A 25,670-nucleotide genomic window follows, 5' to 3' on the forward strand; every position below is an offset into this window, starting at 1 on the left:
CCCGTTCTGTTCATTCCCTCTGAACCATCTGGTATTGGCCACTGTCAGAAGATGGGATGCTGGGCTGGATGGACTATTGGTCTGAACCAGTATGGCTGTTCTTATTGGCTTCAAATCAGCCAGAGGGGTTTGAAAGTAGGGCAGAACTGGACTAGAGGGCCCTATGTTTATGACTATGTAGATCCAGGAATCAGAAACCTGCTGCCCATGAGTTGGAACAGTGGCCAAGGAGGGAACGCATGTGGCTACACCGACAGCAAATAGATAGCAAGGCGAATTCCATCCTCAAACCCCCAAATAGTTTACTGCTCAATGCCCACTCTAGAGCAGGAGGACTTTCACCTTCAGGGATTAAAAGTATTAATGGGTCATATCCTCAGGTGTAAATTGGCATAGTTCCATTTAAATCAACACAGCTAGTAGGATTTACATCTGCACCACCATTTATGCAATAATTATTTTAGACCTTTATTCAACCCTGCCTCAAAATATCACAAGGATCTTGTTGTATCTTTAGGTTTTTGTCCTATTTAGTATTCAGTTGACATGGGTTTAAACTATTCCATAAATGTTAAATGTATCATAGATATGTTCTTCCTGTTACTATTTGTGGTAGGCCTATGAAAAGCAGTAACCAGTTAAATGTCACAGATCGAAAGGAACTTGATTAAACACTTTGGTGAGCTCACAGAAGTGAACTGAGAGATTTGTTTTCGAATGTCTGAACTAATGGATAAACTTCAGCCAGATAGGAGAGGAGTTTGATCAGCAATGAAAAGGAAAATTTGCAATGGATTTAATTGTAACAAGGGTTTCCAGAATTTGCTCTATTTTCATGAGCAAAAATAGTTTGCATCAAATACAGCTCATCCCAATAATTGAATTTGGTCCATAGTGAATATTGCTTCACTATGAGACTTCCTTTCATAAAGCCTGATCCTACTGGATTCCCACTGACTTCAATGGGTTTTGGATGAGACTCATAGTGAAGTCATTTTTTTCTACACATATTCACTATGGTCTATTACCATTCTATTGAAAAGTCTGGTGTGACATTTCTTTTTTCAAATACAGTTGCATAGGCTTTGCTAATAAAGGGTGCACTATATTCCTTCTACTAATTCATTTCTTTAGGGATCAATCCTAAAGTCCTTACTCTGGTAAGGTGGGAGAATGCCTATTGAAAGCCTGCAGGAATGTGCCTTTGAAGTGTATAGTAATTTAAAGTGATACTTACAGCAGGGCCAGGTTGTCCAGGCTCACCAGGGGAACCTTGGTATCCATGAGGGCCCTGCGGTGTAGAAGAACACAGCCGAGAAATCACTTTTTCCCCCCATGAGGTTGTGACATACTACAATACTCTCATAATCATAAAAATAATTCACCCAGAACAATTACTGAACAACCAGAAGGAAGCAAATTGACAGGCTCAAATAATCAATTGAAATAAGCCCCTGTGCAATATGGATTGAAACTATTCCACTAAATGGAGATTAAAAAACCCAGAGCACATTGCTGTACATGCACTGGAATTTCCAGATTCACTTTAGATGACTAGGGCTGTTAAGTTTATATATGAATTTAGAGTCTGAAGCATTATCAGTGGATCATAAGTAAAAATAAAATGTAAGTGTCTTTAAGGGTCATAATCTATGTTGACTTACATGCCATATAATTCCACTGATGTCAGTGGTAACACATGGAATCTGAGTAAGGACAGAATCTGGTACTAAGTCATTTGTTCCTGAGGTTATATTACAAACCAATAAAAGAACACAACAAATTCCTAACATTCTCAGCATCTAGATTTGTTGGTTGAAAACGTACCCAAATTCAGGGAGAGAAAAGGAGCTGTATATTTTAAAGGGATAAGATGTACATAGCAAGAATGAATTTTACTTACAGGCGGGCCTGGTGGACCAGCTTGGCCGGGTGAACCTTGATGACCAGGTAGGCCAGGGGGTCCCGGCATACCCTAAAGTGTACATTTAAAAATAGTCATTACATCAAAATCTATTTATAATTCTTAGTAGTATTGTAACCGTAGACAGGCATGACAGAAAACAATTCAGTATGGGTGCCTATCGCTGTAGGATAGAAATCTGTAATAAAATATATTAGAGATGATGGAAAATTTCCTATCCGTAATGAGAGAACTGTAACAAATTTTAGCCTTCGTAGGAGGATGAGGATGTATTTTCATTGTATGACTGAGCAGTGTATTTTGATTCTGACTCATAATCTCCAGTATTTACCATATCTCCAGGAAAGACTAAATCATATTTTGGGGGGGGGGGGCTGCAGTGGCATACTGCAGTCATACAATACAGGCCCTGACTAACCTGCTCCAGAAGGGGGTCCTTTTGATTCCACCCCTTTATTCAAGGTTAATATTTTTTTCCTCTAGACATCTAAACCCCGAAAGGATGTTGTTACATTGCCTTTTGTCTAGCTAAAATGAAGGACAGCCACTTGCTCCAAGGCAAACACCCGGCCCTTTCATAAATCTGTTGCAAGGAATATTCCTAGGGTAAAAGAGTACCAGCTTCCTTAATGGACGCAATAACTTGGTCTCCACAGTGCAACTGAGTTCTGTTAGTCTGGACACAGTTGTGTCCAAGATTGCTCCTAAACCCAGGTTCCCAATATGATGGAGCCAAATGGTGCTAGTAAACCTGCAGGCTACGCTACCTGTGCCAGTTTTGGATTTCTATAATTAATTTGAAAGTAAAATCAGCATTTGTTAGATTCTAATTTCTTCTCCCTGTTCGCTTGTACAATCCATTAGAAAAACTCTGTACAGTTAGAGCAAAGGGTTCTAACTTTCCATAGCTATAAGAAGATTTTCTCTTTGAGGGCAGGATGTGCTTTGGCAACATAACCTTCATGCTGTGAAAAGGTTTATGCCCTGTACATCTTAGGATGTCTAGCTGTTTAATTTTATATTTCTGACACTTGGCAGGGACTCATGAACATTAGGAAATGCACTGATTTTCTTAAGTTGTACAATACTACACCATACAGTAGACTACACTCTGCTTTTCTTATGGAATAACTCTTGTGAACTCAGATTTAAACTGGTGTAACTGACAACAAAATTTGTCCCAAAAAATTTTAAGATTTACAAGCAGGTTAATATTTCATGTTAAATACCTGTTTGTTAAGTAGCAACATGTAGGGAAGCATGAAGCAGTAGAATAACATGAAGAAAAAATGGCAAGTTTTGACTATGACCTGCTAGACCTGCATTCAGTTGTTCAAATAAAAACGTTTTCTTCACTAAGCTTTAGTTTATCTGGTAGAGTCAGTACAGTGGGTGTATCTGAGTTACAGCAGAAGTAATACATTCCAAAGCACAGGAAATATATGCCATGATTTACAGCATTGATTCTATATTATATAGAAGAGTGCAAATATTGCATGACTTACAGAATAGATGATATATTCCCCAGCAGAGTAAATATGTTCCATGACTTACGGTATAGATAATATATTTCACAGAACAGGTATTATTCCATGATTTCCTACACAGGTCATATATTTCACATCAATTTCATTTTCTACAGAAGGGGTAGATTAATCCAACCACTTTTATTTCACATATTTGTCCAGATTTTATAAAGAAAATCACAATAGTAATTGTGTTTCAATCAGAAAGTATACTATGTAGCATAGTGGCTTAGATCTGAGTCAGTCTACTTGCTTGTATCCTCACATGTGAGATTATTAGAACTAATTTAACATGAAAGGAAATTGGATTGGTGTTGCATCTATGTATGGCTACAAACTGAACAAAACGTTATTTTTCAAAGTACACACTGAGGAAATAAAACCACAGTTAAGAATGGCATTTGCTTGTTAGCACTATCTCCAAACTGTGAATAAATGAGAATTGTTTAGTTGTAAAATATGATTGGCTGGGAAAAACAGTAAGAAAACAGTGACTATGTAAGGGAAATGAAAGCCATTGAGGAGAAATTGACATGTAAAGTTAAAAAAGCAGCAAACATGCAGGGAAAGGACACAGTAACGACAATAATGGAGAGATGTGTAAATAATTAAATACCATCATGATTAACCACCTATAAGGAAAATGTATTTGCACTGAAGAGAAGTTCATTTCCAACTATTTGGTTCAGGTATTTACCTGAATTAACAGCAAGAATTTAGTAAAACAAAAATCAAATGCTGCTGAGATTTGTAATACATCACAGAGTAGTAAGTTTAGATGTGTCTATTATTCGCATCACATCAGTGTATTCTATGATGTAGTGTAAAACAATTTATGACAGAACACAGTATGGCAAAAACAGACAGCAAAGGATCAATCACATTAAAAACAACATGCCCAGTGTCCAGTGAACCATGTCAAAGAAAAATCTAAGCATCTGTAATATAAATGCCGAAATACAGTATAGCAACAATGTTTATTGAACTGAAGGGTCTCTGTTATCTGTGTGGTTCATCTCATGTTAGGAAGCCAAGTAGCAGAACGTAGATGATATGACAAGCTGTGAGTAAAAACGGTAAGAACCTGAAAATGAATGAATGAATGAACTTATTAACAAATGAGAGAAAACAAAACAGAGAAAATAATGAGCTACAGTTCAGCAAAAAGAAATCTACCATTCATTCACTACAATGATCTGATGGAACACAAAGAAATAACATGTTTGCTTGGAGCTGCTTTTGTATGATACAGCATGTGACATACAATCTTTGTTAAATAGACTAGGAAATAATGATTGTAGCTAATGAAGCAGCATCCAATTTCAGATAATAATAATTAACCATGGCCATTAGAGATTGCATAGTGTTTCATGACTGTCAGGAGGCACTTGTTTACATCAATGGAATATCACTGTTGTAAGGACACTCCATGTTAGCTGTGATGAATGAATGATCTTACAAACCTAGTGCATAAAGAGAAAATTAAGGAGATACATTTTCTAGATTAACTTTATGGAGGAAGTGTAATTCATGCATGTTTTTGTTTCAGCCAATGTGTGTTTGATTTATTTAAAAAAAAATCAAAACGTTTATGCCAGGCAGCTTCAGCATCCTTAGTGCAAAGTCTGAATAGCTGTGGGTAACAAAAGAACACTCTGGATGCATCTGCGATGAAAGGAAGACAATGAAAAGAATATATGGAGCATGAATGATCTTGAATGCTGTTGGAGAGAAATGAAGGGAGATATAAAAGCATTTAGGGGTGGAGGAGAGGAAAGCAGTTAGTGGAAGAATAATGACAGAGAGAGAAAGGAAGAAGCAGGGAACAAAAGGTGAGAACATAGAAAGGAGAAGGATGATAATAAGCAGAGGTACTGTATGAGAGAGAATCAGTTGGGGGAAAGGCAGAGAGGGAAGACCCAGAAATGGGATGGAGAGATGAAGAGAAAAGTTGGTACAGGATGAAGTGACCACACAGTTTCATATAATCTGCACATTTGGAGTCACCCTAGAACAGTGGTTTCTCAACCTGCAGCCCATTCAGCATATAGCTGTGGCCCGTGTGACATCCTCAGGGCCCTACAGGTAGTGCTGGATGCAGCCTGCAATGATAAATAGGTTGAGAACCTCTGCCCTAGAATGATATTTCCAGGACAAACTCTGCCTTAAACCTTATTCCATTTGCAATCAGCAATTCAATAAATAACCTTATTTGTTCAATAGGAAAGTCATAGATATCGAAGATACAATCTACAAAAGGAAAAAGTGCTCTTAAAAAAGGGACACCTACAGGTCCACCACCACCAGCCTTGACATCATAGGAGTCATACTGAGGAGAATAATTCTGTAACAGAGAGATCAAAACAAGAGAGACCATTATAAATCAAATCAGGCAACATATACACTTGATATGGCAGACTGTATGAGAAATAACTTATTTATATAAGCTGTTTACTAACACAATTCTGCACGTTTCAAAAGTCATCCCACATGGAAGCCCATATAGCCTCTTTGTTTACCTCTAGCTTGGTGTTCAGGATAACCTTAGCTGCCTATACAGTTGATCCTATCCTGTACTATAGATCTGCCTGATGTCAGGAAACCAACTGCCCTTCCCCTTTCTCTCTTCTCTTATCCCCAGACAAATTATCAGATAACATTTTACCAGGAGCATGCGTCACTCCTTTTGAGCTTGTTCCCAAGTTTCCTCCTGAAACCACATCTCTATTGATCTAGTCCAATCTCCATTGAAGTCAATAGGAGACTTCCATAGATGTCAAAGGAAGCTGGATTAGGCTCCTTAATTGGCAGTGTAACAAGCTCCTGCCTCATTAATTTCAACCTGCTGCATATTAATCTTTAGATGTTACTAACACACACATTTTATTACATCTTCATTTCAGAGTAATTTGTACCAGAAAAACTCCTTGTCCTTTCTTTCATTCCCACCCCCTGCAATTATCAAATCAATGATTTTCAGACACCTCAAAAATCAGGAACTGGTAGTTCTCACAAAATGGAGTCATAAACATTACAACTGACCTATTGCCATTTTCCATCTCTCTGTGTTCCCTTTAGGCTTTCACCATGTAATGCTAGACCACTCAAAGATATTCAGCAGTTTTGAGCCAAGGAGATAATATTCTCACTTTTGGGACACACATTGACATCAGTGGGAGTTCTGCAGAAGGCAGGAGAATAGAGTGTGGCTCATAGGCTTTGGGACAGCAAACTATAGTTTTAATACCCGCTTTCTTGGACAATATGCAGCTACAGTTAAAAAGCAAACTGAACTTTGTAGGAGAGCAAAGAGTTAAAAGCTGGACAAATGGTCAGGCCTAAGCTACAGGGAACGTGGTCATGGCATGGGCAAGCCTTGTTTCTGTTAATTGGTGTGAATTTTAGTTAGAGTCTGTTATCTCTGTTCTTTTCCTCCCTCCCTGGCCATCTGTGTAGGGGATGAGGCAAACAAAATAACTATTCCCTCTCCTGCTCAAGGCCTTTGGTGGGAAGAAAGCATTATCTTCCTTTCCCCCGGCATTTCTTTACTTCAAAGAATGTCAGTGTCAAATTAATAGGTTTTGAGGTGATGTGCCTGCCCTCTGTATGGTAATCCTGTAAACAACAAACAGGGACAGGTATAATTGTATTCATTATGTAGTTGTTAATGTTCATTTTATAGGAGTCAATGTAACCAAATAAGGGTCTATGGGGGGTTGCTGGAAATGTTTACATTTACATACTGTTATGGATAAAAGAATTGTAAAGTAACCCCTTAGTTGCTCACTTGCGGCGTCGAGGTGGAATGAGCAGGCAATAAAAGGTTCCGTCTACCCAATTCGTCCCAGGAACAACCTGTTTGGTTATTTCTAACAAACTTTATGTTCAGATTTTCAGGAAGCTCCCAATCCAAAATGCCAATTGGTGCAACTTTTGAATAAGTTTTGAAGATACTTGGTAAAATGCCTTGATTAACTTGGAATGAATGAATGCAGTGTAAACATTTTTATCTGTGATCAAGAGGAAAAGTTTGGAAGATGTGAGTACATCCAGTAATTTGACAATCCAGCCCACTCTGGACCCAGATCTTGCAATCAGATCAGTGCAATTGAAATCCTATTCCAATGTGGAGCCTCAGAGATGTCAGTAGGATTCAATGTGAGCACAACGGTTCTCTCTTACAGATCTAATTGCTGGAATGCAGCTTTAGATTGGGTGACAAATTCTACCTATATTGTTAACTTATATCTGGAAGTGCCACCACTGTAGGTAGCACTTTTGAATATACTGTAATATCACAGTGTCCACTAAATCTGCTACTCAAGGGTGGCATGTGTGTCTCAGAAATTCCCACCCACAGAAGCAGTTTCTCTATGAATTCAATGAAACAAAGGCAGCCTTCTGTGATCTTTGGCTTACCTGTAAATGAGGAAGGCGTATGGGGGGTTTTCTTTGAACAGATGGGCAGGCAATTCAAAATTCAAAAGCAGCAATTGTTATGTAATACTTTCTTTAACATTTTAGTACTAATGCAATTAATGTGCAAACAGTAGTCTTGGTAAATCTGGGTTTGTCAAGTTGCGTGAAAGATTAAATATGACCCTTCTACTAATTATTTGCTTCACTTGAAACTCCTGCAACAAAACTATACGTATAAAACTTTTAGTTAAATGCTATATTAAATGATACAGCATGAACAACCCATTTATACTATGGCAGAGAATGGCACTGCATGTGAAAAACACCATAGATAATGTGGTTAAATTAATAAACCCTATGAAATAGTTCTGTTTCTTTGCTTTTATTCAACTACCATTCTAAGCATATCTGACAGATCTGGCTGTTACGAAGGACCATATTTTTTAGGAGACAGACTTCTATGTTTACTTGATTTAATTGCACTTCAGTACAACTTTACGAACAAAAGCAGTATGGCCCGGGAGTTAGGTGCTCAAGTGCCATTGAAAGTTGATGGGAGCTGGGCAGCTAACTGCCTTTTGTGCCTTTGAAAATCTTCCCTTTATTGCTATTATTTAGGGAAATATTAGTTTACAATTTTCTCTGTGTAAGGGGTAGCAAATAGTTGTGCTGCCCCTGAAGTAGAACAGGGACAATATTGGGGATCAGAGGAGTGACAATATGGGTTCTAGTACTCCCCTTCCCAATCCAGGGTGAAATAATTTGCTCCTCAGGTGAAATCCACTGAAGATAATACGAGTTTTGCCAATCAAACCTAGACTGGTCTATCCAAGTAGCAGATTAATCCCACTCTGTGCCCGCTCATTTATGCAGGCTGGTATTTTGAAGGTGGGAGGAAGAATCAAGATTTTTCCACTCCCCACTCCTCTGTACAGCCCATCCATGTCAAAGCAGAAGTCTTAACAGTCTAGCCTTCCCACTGCACAGTGACCCATGACTCAGGTAGGATGCACAGAGGAATAAGGGGGTGCCCGTATGCCACCTTATTCCCCAACATATATGGGTTGAGTGGGTGACAGTTGCACCCGTAGTGCTTGCGAGCAACACCTTCAGAGCTAAATGTAATAGTTATGACTTACGACTCCATTTATAGGTGGGCAAGACCGACAGATCCCAGGCTGGCCAGGAGAGCCGGGACTGCCTGGTTGTCCAGGGGATCCAGGTGAACCAGGAGGACCCTAGAAAGTTCAAAATAGACAAGAGTTAACAGTTGTATTTGTCTTTCAATATTTTACTATCTGGTGCACCATGGACCAAATCCTGCCCATAATGAAGTTAATAAATGTAAGATCTGGCCCTTGTGGATTGGGTACATTAATAGATATTGTATACTGTAAAAGGGAACTTTTTATATTAAATATGAATAAATTTTACAGTTCAAATTAGTAGAAAGAAAAGCGGAAGTACAAAAATACAGGCAAGAAAAAATATTTTTGCCTATTGAGCCTGATTGGAAGTTACTTTGGCTTGTGCATACTACAAATATTCAAAAATAGGGTTGATAGATCAATATTAAAAAGTAACACTGATAATGAAGCACAGATGAATCTTTTCTACTGTGCAGAAGCTTTATTAAAAGGTTACAAATTTATATACACCTTGGGCCAAATTCTCTTTTCTCCTCTCTGTTTTACTGATATAAATCAAAAGTATCTCCACTGTAGCTATTAGGATTATCCTGAATTTACATTATGAGCAGATTTTGGCCAACATAGTCCAGTAATCTTAGGGCCCATTCCTGCATGTTGCAGACATCAATGTGAGTTGAGATTCCTCACCAGCTTTGCAGGATTTGGCCCTTTGCGTTTTTAAATTTATTTGAAGAATTTGACAGCACTTACAGGGTCTCCCTTGGGGCCTTGGGCAACAGTACCGGGAGAAGTAGATGGCTAGAAAAACAAAACAAAACAAAAGTACAAAGGAATCAAACCAAGAAGTAACAATAAAGTGCAGCATATTTAACAAATAGGAAAAATGTTTGAACAACAGTAGAAATACAGCTGTACTATACTAAATCTATCATTTCCACATCAACATTTAAAAGTCTATGTTTCTACTGCCAAATGGAAAGCCTTTCAGTTGCATCACCACCGAGCATCCATAATGTGATATACAGTGGCCATTCTTGACATAGGTGCTGTTGGTGAATTCCAGATCTATTGAAGTCAATAGGAGCTTTGCAATTGACTGCAGTGGGGCCAGGATTTCACCTTGTAAACTTTCATTATGGAGATCCATAGTGGATATATTTCTTATTTCCTCTCCATACCATTAAATTCACATATCAATAACTGAGACAAACCTTTTCAGCTTCATTTACCAGAAAAAATGTATTTATTTGATTTTCAGCACATAATTTAGTTATAAGTGACCCTCAACATCTTCAGGTGCCAACTAAAGCTGCAGAATAGGCCTCTCTGTTACTGCTATTGATAACTGTAGTAGTGGATGTTGATCGGAATCTTGGATCTTATGGAGTGAAGTTTCATTATGTCCAATCCTGACCCACAGTAGCCCGCTGTGCTGGCTAGACTTACGTATAGCACAGAAAGGGGGTGAGGGGAGCCTCCTACATCTCCTTTAAGGTCTGAAGCCACAGAGCTAATCAAATAGTGCTCAAACCTAGGAGTTTTAGCACCAAACCACAAGCTTCTACTACTGGACCCAAAGAAGAACTCACTGTGAAAAAGTAGAAAGCTGGGTAATTGTTGGAACCAGCCCTTCTTTAGACTTTTAAAACAGCCTAAACTTGAAAGCAATGAAAATCACATGATAAAGTCTCTGGATAAGACACTTCCTGCCCTAATACATACCCTTGTGCAAACCCACTTGCTTTTAAGGAGTTATATGGGTTGTAAAACAGGGCACAATATGTCCCTGTGTATTAAAGTAATCTTTGACTTCTTTCTTTCTCCTCTAGCCTTGGGAAGTTAATGTAAAATGAACATCCAAATGTTATGTATGTTCAACCATCAATAATTAAGTTTACTAATTTAAAGGGCTATTCCTTTAATTCCTACTCAGAAAATACTTAATTGCTTTCCACAGGAGTTCTCCTTGAGCTAGAAATTTAGGATGAGGCCCTACATAATTATTACTGATTGTAATAAAAACACGCAAAACTATTACATTTATCAACCCAAGCTGGTTAAACTATTGTTGTACCTGTTTTTAGAAAATGTTGTCTTCTAAATATGGGTTAACAATAAGTTTAAATAGGAAGGGCCTGATTCACCTCTCATTTACACTATAGTAAATCAGTAAAAGCAGCACTAAACAAAATGAAGTTATTGTATAGTGATGTAAAATTGTCCTGAGAAGAGAATTAGGCCTACAATATTAACATGATGCTATAAATAGGGCTTAGTTTAGTTACTTTAAACACTTAGGCTGTGTTTGATTTCATGCACATAAACTGAGCATTATGTCAGAAATGGTTGTTTGCTTAACTTCTGTACTTCAAATCATTGGTGCTTGACTCTCAAAAGATTCTGAAGTTTTGTCTGATTTGAGTAAATACTAGTGACAGAGAAATGGGCCGGAATCACAGTCCTATATCTGAACATCACCACACACCGTGAAGATTTCAGTCTGGATCTGAACTTTATAGCTGGCAAGTGTTATTAGAATGCGTTGAACCTGAACTCTGGATCCTAACAACACTCAACTTTTGGGTAAATTACAGCCCAAATTTTGTGGCTCTGCTTTATTACTAATAAGGATCCATCATTTCATTGCTTCTCTGAAGTTGATCAGAAGCCCCTGAGTTTGTAAAATTAAGCAAGAATTCCTGTGAAAAAAAGCCCTTCTTATGAGGTTACTGGGATTTGTTGCTTTCAGTGGATGGAATATATGGCAAGAATCAGGAAGTACAGAGAGATGCATGAAAATGAAAAGAAATGGGATAAAAGGATTTTTGAATTTCATTAAAGGGTTGTTAAATTTTTAATGAAATTTCAGGTTGATTCTGGTTGGTTTCATCTGAAGTGTTTGGCCCATCATTGAAGCTTAGCAGATGTTAATGGCTGTTAGACTGAATCAAGAGTACTTAAAGTACATAATTGTATGGATGGACAAATGATTTGGGCAAGTGTGGGTGAAGGACAATTCATATCTCAATGAAACAAGTATGCCATTTACACTTACTCGTTCAGAAGGTGCTGGCTGTGGACAAACAGGGCAACATTCTCCAAATGGAATCTCTGGACCGGTGGGACAATCTAAATCCTGATCATCACAAATGATGTCATCACAGAGGACAGATCCTGAGTCACACACACAGATTTGGCATGGTTCTGGTTTCCAAACATCCCTGTCAGCATACACTTGCCCAAGATGTGTACATGCCGCTAAAACAGTAAAAAGGAATGAAAGAAAATGTAAGATGTGTAGCAATCACCAGTACAATGTTCAATAATACTTAACATAGGATTTTGAAAATGAAACTGAAAACTGGAGGTTTTATTTTAAACCTGTATCATTGATGATAAAGGGCCAAATTCTCCTCTCTGACCACCCTGAAGATCTGCTTTGGGAAATGCAAAGTCCGCACTGGATCTACTGGTGATAATCCCACTGACATCAATGGAAGCTCTATGGGCTGATCCAAAGTCAACTGAAATCATTCAGTCCATTGACTTCATTAGCCTTTGGATCAGGTCTACAGGCAGAATGATTGCATAATCTGCAGGAGAGCTCAACAGTGCCGGTCAACAGGAGACTGTGTCCAAAGTGTTAAACTAGTCACCTGAGTGCATGCACATGCACACACATATTTACAGTAAAAAGAAGTCTCTAGTCTCCACACACATTGAAATGACATACAGTCCACAGACTGGTTTAACACACTTGGCAGCTGGGGTTCAGGAGAGTTTTTAAAGTGAATCTTCATGTTCGCTGTAGCAAATAAGGGAAACAATTTTTTTAGTTCCAGGAAAGTCTGTGTATGGAAAAAGACAAGGAACGTTTTTTGCTTTAAAAATGGAGTTTCTAGCTTTAAAAACTGCTCACATCATTTGCAGGCTTTCCAACATTAACCTTGGTTGTCAGCATCATAGATAGCATCAAGTTTTTTAGGCTGAAGAAGTACTGCATAAGTGACCCTCAGAATGATATAGGAAGAAGTATACATTTGTAGTGTGTCTTTTGAAATAGAAAAATGTCCATTTATCTGAAAACAAGCATTAGATTGACTAAACAGGTTGGATCTTAACATAACATTAAAATTGTATAGCCAAAAAGGTTTTCAATTCATTTATCATTTGAAAAGAGCAAATATTACAGAGCAGCTTCTGTGAGTATTAAATTAATGTTTTAACAAATTAATTCCCATTATGTTTATGACTCTTAAGTTTGTTTTCAGCAACTATTCCTCCAGTGATCATGTTTGCTGGCAGAAATGCCGCAGATAGTGAATTTTAAATGTACATTGTTGAATATTTACAGAAATTGAACTTTGACTTAATAAAAGTTAATATTTTTTCTGAGAACTCTGGTTCTGAGAGCTCCAGTCAATCAATCAATCAGTCAAAGAGGAGAAAAAAATACCATGCAACTTATGTTTCCAATCAAAGCTAAGGACCAAATAAAATTTCCTTATAATCAACAGGAGTCTTAAATATCAAATAATCATCTCAATGAATTGTTTTCCAATCTACAGATCAAGAAATACAGAAAGTATTCAGTGAACAATTTCAAATAAGGAGTAAATTCAGCAAAACAACAATTTGCTCATAGGCATTTCACAAATACCAAAATAAATTAAATATCTATCTGTGCATTATGCACTCCCCATAACTGCAATATCTGAACAGATTATCCATTACAAATTATGCACATAGCTCTTGTCATAATATTCTGTCAACAACATAAAAAACCCAGCTGGACATCTTTTTCAGTGATCTAAGATGTTTTATTTTATTTATTCCCTGTAATGGTTTCCCCTCAAGCATTGTTACAGCAAAGGCATGTCTGCATTTGCGTTAGAATCCCAATTTTCAACAACAGCTTTCCATACTAACATAGCACTACATTTTTCATAAATCCAAACTAATCCCATATGCCCATTTTAAATTTTCATCAATATAAAAACATATATGTTTTACCAGTAATCATTACCCTCTTGTGCTACTTTTTCAGTAGATTTTATAAGCACCCCAGATATATTTTTAAGCATTTATTTCATAGCTGTGCCCTTAAAGTACCACTGATGTCACATGGACAACTTAGAACAGCATTAAATGTAGCAATGTTTTAACTCATACAGTGCAAGACTGAGCCAGAGTTTATGTCAACTTCTATTCCTACCCCATGTGCACTTTCTTTCCTTCATACCCCCTGATATCTCTGCTTCCCAGGTTGTACCCCAGTGTACTCTTTACTTCCCATTACTACCCACCCGGATCTGTTTCTCCTTTCTCCATTTCCCTTCAGGAGTTTCTCTCTTTTTCGCCCACTCTCATAACTCATTTTCATTGTTCCCTCCATCTCCCTTGACGTCTACCTGCCTGCCTCTTATCTTTGTCTCCATAGTTTGTTTCTACCCTACATTCCCTTCTGCTCTCTCACTCCCGTGCCATTCCCATGCCCCTCTCCTCTCAGTCTCCCTGTCTTCTATTGACTGACACTGCTGGTTTCTCTCTCATCTGCATTACTCCTATGACTGGCATCTCCCCATTTCATTCCCTCTTATCCCTCTAGTCTTGCTGCTTCCATCTCTCCACCCCCTTTCCCCCAATTTCCTCCACCATCTCTTCTTTCTCTCCCTATCCCTTCCAGATATCTTATTCCCTTCCCCTCACTTACTACCACCTTGATCTCTCTTCCATCAGCCATGAAGCGTCTCTCCTCTTGCTTCCATTTTGTCTGCTCTAATATACAAAGTAGTATATTGTTTTTCAGGTACACAGTATCACTTGCAGGCTGTGCTGCTGACTTCAGGGGATGGGGTGGGTGACAGGGAGATTTAAGAGAAGGAAGCATCAAGTGCCTTGCATTGTGCTAAAGTACTATAAGGGGCAATGGGAGGAGAATCAAAATCTTCTGGGCTGGTGGAATGGAGAAGTAGTTAACCCAATTCTTCTTTCATGCCCAGGAAGTAGTCCATTTAGTGCCCCTGGGGAGGCTGTTCCTGTATACATTCCCTAGGAACCTGTTCTCAGAGGACAGGACAGTGCTGTCTCAAAGTATGCTCCTGCATAGACCATGATCTTCATTGCTTCAACTACTCCTGCTGCTTTTTTGTCACTTGAGGATGCTATTCCCCACTTGAGACATCATCAGTATATCCAAGTCACACTGTGACATGCAAGAATGCAGTCAAGAGACTGCAGATTAATCCCAAAATCTTATTCCCAGCCACTTGACATGGATTAGGATTACAAAATGTAATTCTGCTCTCACATGACAGTGAGCAGTAGCCAGTGACTCCACCGTTCTATCTTCACTGGAAATAAGACATAATACCAATCAACACGAACACCCACAAACTAACACAAGCGGTAAATGAAGCCAACAAATAGAGATGTCAAGGATGGAGGTCAGGGCAGATAACCCAATCCTCCGACCTACAGAGGATTAATCTGCATTTTATTAGATTTCTGTCAGAATATATTGTGTCTTAAACTTGAGAGCTTTCTGATTACACAGCCACTTGTTCTAAAAACACTGACATCTGCAATGGCCTGCTCAGAACTTTAGGAAGAGTCACCACCTGAACACCATTTTGTCTGCTCTAATATACAAAGTAGTATATTGTTTTTCAGGTACTCCTAGTGCTGCTCCTAGTGTTTTTTCATAGGAGCCTAAGTGTCACTGGAAAGTCTGTAGGCCTCAGGCTCCTAGTGCCTAAATCACTTCTGAAAACAGGACTTCTGAAAATAGCATTCTCTTAGCTAAGTGCTGAATGTTCCTGTAAGAAATGTTTTTGTACTGTGATAAATGTGCTCATTCATCAGTGGTTGTTAATGAAGAAACAAAACATTTGCAAGGGGGCCATGGTAAATTCATTGCTTTCTCAGAAGAAGACTGGGTGACATTTCTATTGACTATATGCTAGACAAGGGTTAAAATGTATTTTAAAATCAAGAAGAGTAGCATTCTGTAATGAAAGCCACCGTACAGTGTTAGTCATGCAAAGAGCTCAGGGATGGCTCTGCAATTGCTGAATGCTCCAGATGGGCCACTGTCTGACGTGTGCTATCTGGAGGAGAGGCATAATGCCATCCCCTCTCCCCTCCAAGGCACTGGGCAGGGCAGAGCAGAGTGAGGAGCAGGTCTTGATATACTTTTTAAAAGGGGTAGCCAGATCTGCCCCACAGCATAGTCTAGTGAGCATACAGAGCAGGGGCATACCCCCTTCGGAGCTACTCAGCTCATCTTTGTACCTCCTGTCCTCTGTAGTTAAAAAGTATCTGCCTCCCATGCCACCTTGCTGTGGGAAGGGAATGTGCCTTTTCTCTTACTCTAGTTCACTGCACAGGGCAAACCATAGTTTACTCAGAACTGTTTAATAAAAATATCATTATTTATAACTAAAGAACTACATGCTGGTGAGCTTGTATGTGTATATGTGCCCTTGGGTGTATAAATGTGTATGTATTTATGCATGAGCATATATACATGCGTGCATACGCACTCCTATATATAAAATATAAAACTAAACATTGTAAAGTATCTTTGTTGACTTTACCTTCTTAAGGTTGATATATACAGCTCCATATATCCCTATTTGTCTGCTTTTTGCAAACGGCAGCTTGTCTTTAGCCACACTTGCTCAAGCATATCACTTTCATATTCACCAGAAAGTTAATTGGAATGATGCACAGTTTCAGTTTCAGGTTCTCTCAAATCCCATTACATCAACATAGTTTTGTTACTTTCTCCTCAGAAGTCTATAAGGCCAGCTCCTGTTCCCATTGAACTTAATGGCACAGCTCCAGTGGGGAGCAGGATAGAGTCCATAGTTAGCATATACTACCACTGTTTTACCAATAGTTTTCAAGTCAAGTATTCTCAACAACTACTACAAAATATGACCATGTCTCAAAACACAATTTTTCAAAATTAGCAAAACATGGTTTTCATTTTATTCCTCCATGAAATTAAACCATGTAAATGAAAATCAAAGGAATCTCGATTGTCTTATAAAAGGACTGACATAATTTAACAGTAATAAATAAACCTGATTTCACTAAAGTCTCATAACATTGTCATTCTTTTAGTTTACAGTAGATGGCATCATTTAACAGAAAGAAGAATAGATGGCACAGACAACTGGCTATAATGACTTTCATACTTGCATCTAACTTTCTGGATTTCATTAAATCAGTTAAGAAATAAACTGAAAGAACTGGAGAACAAATCTTTGAGGCTTTTGGCAGAATGAAAGTATTAAATAGGTTTTCCAGAGGAAAATTACATCTGGGTTGATTTAGCCTGTTCAAGACACCCCCTCGATACTCAGATATAGATCTGTGTGTCAGCATGTTATGACATAATGCATCATATATTACACATTAAGACTAAAAGACAGCTCTAGAATACTCTGGAAAGCTGATCTGTGCTAAAACATTTACAAGTGATACATACAAATGATAGAGATATAAAAAAGGCTGACTCGTCTAGTTCTTAACTTGTGGCTAAAATAGTCAAATACTTGCTTTAACCAGCTATTCTTGCTGGTTCCTATTAGTATATATAAGACTAAGATTTCATGAAGTATCAAGAACAAATAGCTAATATCAAATCTGTTCCCAGTTCTCAAAGCACTAGTTGTAATGGTTTTAAACAACTTTAGTTCTTTGATAGTTACTGTGATGGCTTGCCAGCAATTGTTTAAATAATAAATCCTTGAACATCTGCAAGACATTTTACGAAATATAAATAGTTTTCTGTTGGAAAATTTATGTACCTTCAGAGTTTATGTGCAACAACATGTTATCTATCCTGTCTCACACATTAGTTCTGAGTTGGAGTCCAAAATTCCTATTTGTTAACCAGGCTAGCAGCAGTGGAGGCAGAACAGACAGTGTTGAGAGGAAATACTTCATGTTGCTCTGAAAGAACCCCATCTGGCTGATACATGGATGGGTTCAGATAACTGAAGTAAGAAAGTATATCTGGATATCCTCTTGTGAAGGGAGGACAGCTGTGACATGGGATATAATCCTGATTCCACTGGGGTAAATGGGAACTTTGCTATTGAATTCAATGGCTCAGGAACTGGCCTGTCATGCAGTCGTGTTTGGCTTTATGTTTGCTCAGACACCAGGATCATCAGCTAACCCCCAACCTCTCCCTCCCCCTCCCAAACATATGAAAGGGGGAAAAGATCTACATTTATTCTCCAAAACCACAGACTGCCTCCTCTTTGGAGGAAGTGAAATCTCCTGTAGCTGCATTAGTAGCAGGATTTATAACTTGTTTTCAGACCAGCTACAAGAGGGTGAGAAAACCAAGAACATCTAAGAATGTGCGATTCCATCCATTTTCACTGCAAAAAAACCCAGCATGTTCTAAACCCAGGTTATCTAACCTATGTTAGGCAACTTGGGTTAAGATAGCCATGATTACACAGCAGCTCAGGTTAGCAGCTTAAGTTCAACCCCAGGTTCCCTTAAAGGCTTTAGCACAAGCTGCTGACATGAGTTAAAAGCTGAGTCGCAGTGTAATCACAGCTGTTTTACTCGAGTTAGCTAAGGTGGGGCAGTAAACCCGAGTTCAGAACACCCCCCTCCCTTTTTTTTTTTTTTTAAACAAAACAAGATATACTTGTAAAGGGCAGCTGTCCATGTACACAAAGCCAGTACCTTACATAATGGTTTTCGATGAAGGACGGGGAAACTAAATTGAAAAAAATCTGTTCTGATAGGGTCTGATCCACAAGCTTGCTGAAGTCAATAGTCAGCTTGCTGAAGTCAGGAGCCTTTCCTAGTACTTCAAAGGGGAATTGGACAGAGCCTATAAATAGGGGGAGGGAAAATTTTTCATAAGCATCTAAGGGATTTAGAAGTACAAGCCCCTTTGACTTTCAATGGAACATTTGCTCCTAAATTCCTTGGGTCTGATCTGAACCCCACTGAACTCATTGTTTTTTCAATGACTTCATTGGACTTTGGGTCAGGGTCCCCAGGTGCTTTTGAAATTTCCCCTTGAGTGTTTGTAATCTATGCTCTCTTATTTGTCATCTATTTTGGGACAGTAAATCTAAATCTAAGCACTACGTAAAGTAGCTAAAAGTGCATTTATAATTCGTTTTAAATGCTCTATTTATTAGGTAATGTCATCAATATAAAACTATGTTGACTGAAAATGTGGATAAAGTAGCCAGGAAAGTAGTTGTTTAATATAGAGAGAAGATTTTCTAGCTCCTCCATCTTCTGGAGCAGATTTATGGGAACAACAAGTTTTACCATCCCAGTTTTTGAAACAGCATTCCTTTCCACTTACTGAACAAACCAGCAGAATGCCAAAATGCCTACCTTGCAGCAAATGGTATGAACTCTCTGACTGTTATGATGATGATGTTTATAAGAAAAGCAAACATGCTCATTCCATACGAAGATCAGTAATGGAAACAAATGGGCTCTCATAACGAACTCATTGGCTTGCTGTGCCAAAATGTTTTAAACTCTGTGCAATTAGATAAGTGCTAAGTATAGGAGAAGTTTGAAACACTTTCTGCTTTTATAGGATTCATTACTAGAGATGGAGAAATAAGCAGAGAAATATTTTAACTAGATTAAAAAAAAAAAAAAAAGCAGAGACCTACAGACATTGTCTCAATTTCAATTCCCTTCGAAATGGTCGTCTGTAACTAATTGAATCCATTTTGCATGAGGCATATTTCTCCCAAGTATACAAGAGGACATGCTATAAACAGTTGTAGTGGGAATGTACTTCACAGAGGAGATGTGTTTAAAGTGCAGGACTGGGAGTAGGCGTTGTAGATTTGGTTCCTGATTCTGCCACAAATTCTGTGTGTGACCTTGGGCAATTCACTTAGGCTGGGATTTTTGAAGGAGCTGAAAGGCTAGCATGCCTTTGAATTTTGTAGGATGTGTAGCACATAGCTATATCTTAACATTCGCAATACTAAAGATAGGCCTTCTGACAGTTCACCTATAGGGGTTCACTGAAATCAGGTTTTGTTGTGAGAAGAAGGAAGAACTGAGGGCCTAATCCTGACTAGGCAAGAAAATCCAAGCATATGGCATAAATTGGCTATGCTTCCTGTTAAGCAGTCCTACGGGAGTCATCACAGTTGGGAAGAGTAAGAAGGAGATCTGCAAACCATCTATAAACAGGAGACAGCACGTATCCCTGACCGCATCAATGAGAGATGCGGGATCAATGAGAGATATTATTGATGTGGCGCTTGCCTTCTCTTCTGAGATGACGGGCCCATTTTTCAGCATTTAGAGAGCTAAGTGACAGGAATTGCACACACAGTTAATTAAAACGCCAATTTCTGAGAGCACAAAAAGAGATGCTTTTTTCAGAAAACTGATCTAAACTGATTATATAAATAGTAATTTTTCAATTGTTTTTCATATTGTAGTGGTTACTCATTAATAGGATCAGATTCTACCATCCTTACACACATTGAGCAGTATCTTAATTCTGTAAGTAATCCCACTGACTTCATTTGGAGTTTTCACAGAGAATGGTACTACTTCTTATGAGTAAGCGTAGCAGAATCTGTTCCTAAATTAATAACATGCTGCACCAGCAAGTGGGAAAAGAAATTCAATCCCCCAATATATACAGTTGCTATTTATAAGCAATTCTATCATATATTGATTGTGAGCCCACAAGCATCTAGCCTGAGGGAGGAGTACAGGACTGGACCAACAACTAGTATTTCTCTTCTCTTTCGTGAGAGCAGAAGAATGGCCATACTGGGTCAGACCAATGGACCATCTAGCTCAGTGGCCAATGCCAGGTGCTTCAGAGGGAATGAACAGAACAGGTAATCATCAAGTGACCCATCCCCTGTTACTCATTCCCAGCTTCTGGCAAACCAAGACTAGGGACACTTCAGAGCATAAGTCTCTCAGTTAGTAAGGATAATTACATTAAGAAGACATCTGCTTGATGATGAAAGAGTCCATCTATGCCTGCACATTATTCCATATCTAATGGAATAATATTCTTTTTACAACACGATCAACATTTCCAGAGCAATAAGTTTTGATGTCATCTTTAGTTCAGCTTATTAGTCAACATTATTAGTTGGATTTAGCTTCAGGTCATCCTCATGTGAGAAAACCCCACACATAGATAAGGAAAGTCAATGAGGTTCAACTTGTGGTCTTTCCTTAGAGAATCTCATTGGAACAGGAGGGAGGGTACTAGCTGTTACATGGAGTGGGAAGGGAGCTTAACTCTGCAAGCACACAGTTGTCTTGAGATCCATGGGGACAGGGTGGGAAAAGTATCCTAGGAGACCCACACAAAACCTGGACTTTTGGATGGAGGGCCAGTACTTTCCCATTACTTTCTGGGCTCTTCCAAAAATGGCTCCATTTAAACCGGTGCTGACATAGTTCCCTGCCAATCGCTGTCCTAGCACTTCACACCACAGCATTGGTGCACAGTGAGGAGGGGAAGTAGCACAAAATAGTGCTAATAATGCCGCTGTACCCTCATAGGTTTGAGAGGGGACCCTACCCCAGTGAGGAGATGCACACAGAACACCACTTCCATGACAATGCAGAGTGGAGTCCAAAGGGCATCTCTTTGCTCAGTGGAAAGCATTGTATATCATGGAGCTAAAATTCTCCCTTTTGTTGACATCCACCCCATCTGTGTCTCCTCCTTTCACACGAATTGACGGAAGAATCAGGCCCCTGTTCAATACAAATGTCTACAGTTTAAGCTATCGTTACTCATTTCTTTTCTCTTTATTGATGAGTCTCCAAGCGCTGTGATATTCCCTCTGTTTGTTAGAAACTCAATGTGAGTGTTATAAACACCAGATTGCAATTTGTCACTCAGTGAAATTTAGAATGCCTTCATTCTTACTCTCAGATTATTGGCACTTTCATTACCGTTTTCAACTGTGTTTGTATTAAGAATAGTAAATCATGTTCTTTATATTAAGTAGACTACTGATATTGTTTGTGGTACTGTAGTTTAAAACAACTGTGTCTGTGTCACTGTCTGGTCTTTTTTATGTCATCAGTTGTTCCAATCATTCTTGTATTTTAACATGCGTAGGTGATGTTCTTAATAAAACTTCTGATGCTCACTCACAGCTATGCATTCAAGACAAGTCATCATTCTGAAATAAGGACCATATGCTACCCTTGATTTTACAGAACAGCCAGCTGGTTTGAATTGTGCCTTTATTCACAAAGTGAGCATTTTAAACCAAACTTTATGTAATAAAAAGCTACTGATATTGATATAGGCTAAATACAGAAAACCAACTTCTTACTAGGTTGCTCACAGAATTACGTTATCCAATTTCTGAAGTCCCCGTTCCATTCTGACGAAAGCAATTAATGGATACAAGGGTAGATTGGGTTTTATGCTAAGCTATTGCTACTAACTATCCCTAGCCTCATTAAGAGCTAAACAGTAATTCTTCTGAGGCACAACTGAGAAGGTGTGGAATGTGTGCTGGAGGAGCTGAATGAGGGGGATCTCTCAGATCTTTCCTCTTCAGGGCCCTGTCTTAATGGATTTAGCATTACAGAACAGAGGTTAATATTAATATTCCTGTCTTTATAGTAGAAATGGGCCCCATTACAGACAGGCACTTCAGATACCCCCTAATTTATTATGCTTTGATATAATCCCTAAACTGAACCTGATTCACCAATGGTTAGTTGGGAATTTAGGGCCTGATCCAAAGCTCATGATAGTAAAGATAAGTCTTCAAAGGCTTCAGATCAGACCGCAAGAGACTGACCCTGGAAAAACCTGAGTGCCCTCAACTCCTTTTTACTTCAATGGGAATTGGGGGCCCTCAGAACCATAGAGGAGCAAGCCCTGAAATAAGAGCTGTTGATTGCATGAGAACAAGAAGCACAGTGAATAAGTGAATAGTCTACTTTCATATGTTTAATTTTTTATAGGAAGACAATAGCATAATATTTCCAGTTTCTCTTCCTAACATTGGTAAATGTCTATGAGATTTTTCCCATTTTCTGTGTCCTTAGTACATTACTATGATTTTGTCAAATGACCCTGTCCACCCTTTGGTGTCAGTGACTCTAAATATAAGACGCTGGCTGAAATCACTTGATTAGCAGTGATACAATCATGGCATTGGAACAGATTCTCATTGCTTGGAGCTGAGCTCTAAAACAAACACTCACGAACTCAAAGCCCTGCTATGACTGCAACTGATTTTATGGATCAGGTTTTGTCCTAGTATATAGTCACAGCCCTGTACAAGTTAACAAGAATATGGTAATTGTAACAATGAACTTCTTGTAGGCTGGTAACACACTTTTTTGTTTTGTTTTTATGATTGTAATATGCTATGTGTGTGGGGGGAGAGGAGGGGCAGGAAGGGGAAGGAGGAAATATCAAAATGTACCAAGCTTCTTTTCAATCTCTTACAATACAGATCATTTTAGAGTTCCTCTTGTAACACACACATACAGATTTGAAATAAATTATTGGTCAAATCCTGAAGACTTGAATGGAAGTTTTATGTAAGTAAGGTCTACAAGATTTGACCCACCCATACCAGTTTCCAAAATCCAATTTTTTATACCACGCCAAAGGCCCATTTGAATAGCCTTTCCCTGCAAATAACTCCCAATAAAGTTAAAGTTCACATGCAGAGTACTTAAAGCAAGTCCTAAAATAATCTTCAATTTTACCCATTAGCATGCATTAGGGTGGCAGAAAGTCGTTGTACGGATGAACAACGGGCAGGTACACATAACTACTAGGAATAATTAAATTTGATCAGATTATTTCAGAAGCTCTCCCTGCCAAAAAATATCACTCTCAGATTCAAAACAATCTGTTTTTGGAGTTTCAAAAAGCTCTGGTAACTTTAAAGATGTATTTCATTACCATATACCTCTGTGCTTAGGAACCACAAGGGGATAGGTCATGATATTGCAACAAAGTCTGTTCTTGTGATATTTCTGACCTGTCTAGAAGCAGGAAATACTGGAAAGATTTTAAAACAGGCCTTTTTTCTTGGGAGTTGAGGAGAGATGGCCTCAGCTCCCACTGCGTTCAAGGTGCACTAAGGATCTTGAAGGACAGGGCCCAATGATTACACTTTAAAAGCTTAAACCTGAACTCATGAAACAGAATAATATTTATCATCTTTTTTTGTTGATTAGCCTTGCTGGTCATTTAAACAATTTCTATCAGATAATTAAAGTAGAAAATGAGGCATGGAATATTATTTTTTCTAACCAAATGAGAGGACTAAGTATTTTATTTAGTGGCTGTGTCTAGGTCTGCCTGGAAGAAGCTAGCTCAGGTCAATACTTTTCTCAAGAGATGTCAAGAGATGGGAAATGTTCCAGTGCTGTGCAGTACATATGGTAACACAATTTACATTTTCTGATACATTGGGCAAATTCAGTCCTAGTGTGACTCTACTGACTTCACAGGAGTATATCAGAGATGAATAAAGCATCAGGGTCTGCACTAACATAACTCCCTGTGCAATTTCATTGAATTCAGTGGGTCATAAGTTAGTGGAGAATATGGCCCTTAAACTTTATATTCAGATGATGTATTAAAAAGAGATCCAGTACACTGTCCAAAGAAAGGAATCATGTCCGTGACAGCAAATAAATTACAAGTATCTGTAAGGGTTCAGAAATGGAACAGGTCAGCCAAAGCTGTCATTCTGCCCTCATTTGTAAAACAATGTGTGATCCTTCACCAGTCTCCATAGGTATTTTGGACTTTTAGCGGATATATATGGCAGTGTTTATAGTTTTCCCCTTGAATCTATTCTAGTCAAGGTTGAATATCTACCTGTAAAACTCTGCTTTGGTTACAACTCTATTATGTCAAAATTATAAAGTTAACAAAACAAACCACTGTAGTTGTTTTATTACAGCAGGCAAAGACGTTTTCCAATTTTTGGACCATCTGTTAACTATAAATTTGCAACACTGTTTTTCAGCTGTTGGTTTCTAAGTATTTCAGATCCTCTTTCCTAACTAATACCTGTCCTGATGCTAATAAGACAGTACAATGCAGAAAGCCTAGTATTGCTAGTGAGTTCTGATATTTAAAGTGGGCACAAGTATTGTTGCGGACTTCAATCCCCCTACAGTTAAAGATGTTAGAAAAATGTGACATCAAGGGCTGGGCTAGTGAAAACCTGATTTAATGAAGATTTTCAAGAAACAAGCCTAAAGCAACTTTTGTTTTCTTCTCCTAATCTAACATGAAAAGATGCAGCTGGATTTGAATTTCTCTGTACAGATTATTTGGTTCTTATTAAAGAGGGGGATATTATACAGAGGACCACCTGGGCAGCATCCAAAAGGATAGTGGGGTTAGAGTACTGTGCACAGATTTTGACAAACATCTGAGCTGATTTCAATTACTGTGCTCAAAGATCTGTAATTCCCACTACAATAGCTTTCTTCTTTCCTTTCAGTTGAACATCCTCCTATGAAACAACTGGCATAGCATCATGGCAAATCTATATAAAACCAAGCAGGATATGCTAACATAGATTGCTAGATAGACAAATGGTAAAGAAGATTGTATTTTTTTTAAAGAACTTCTCACTAACATAA

General features: G+C 38.4%; 1 protein-coding gene across 1 annotated transcript in view; it reads right to left on the bottom strand.

Annotated features, from left to right (window-relative positions):
* The window catches only part of COL3A1 (collagen type III alpha 1 chain), a 68,205-nt gene that overhangs the window by 32,621 nt on the left and 9,914 nt on the right, over nt 1-25,670 (bottom strand). The window contains exons 2-7 of the mRNA XM_067549046.1: nt 12,076-12,278; nt 9,771-9,818; nt 9,009-9,107; nt 5,741-5,794; nt 1,904-1,975; nt 1,238-1,291 (exon numbers count right to left, since the gene is read on the bottom strand). Coding sequence (XP_067405147.1) covers nt 1,238-1,291; nt 1,904-1,975; nt 5,741-5,794; nt 9,009-9,107; nt 9,771-9,818; nt 12,076-12,278 — 530 coding nt within the window. The remainder of the gene's footprint in view (nt 1-1,237; nt 1,292-1,903; nt 1,976-5,740; nt 5,795-9,008; nt 9,108-9,770; nt 9,819-12,075; nt 12,279-25,670) is intronic.

This window comes from Emydura macquarii, unplaced genomic scaffold (assembly GCF_026122565.2).
Source record: "Emydura macquarii macquarii isolate MOO-44397 ecotype Brisbane River unplaced genomic scaffold, CSIRO-AGI_Emac_v2 contig_1253, whole genome shotgun sequence".
NCBI lineage: Eukaryota > Metazoa > Chordata > Testudines > Chelidae > Emydura > Emydura macquarii.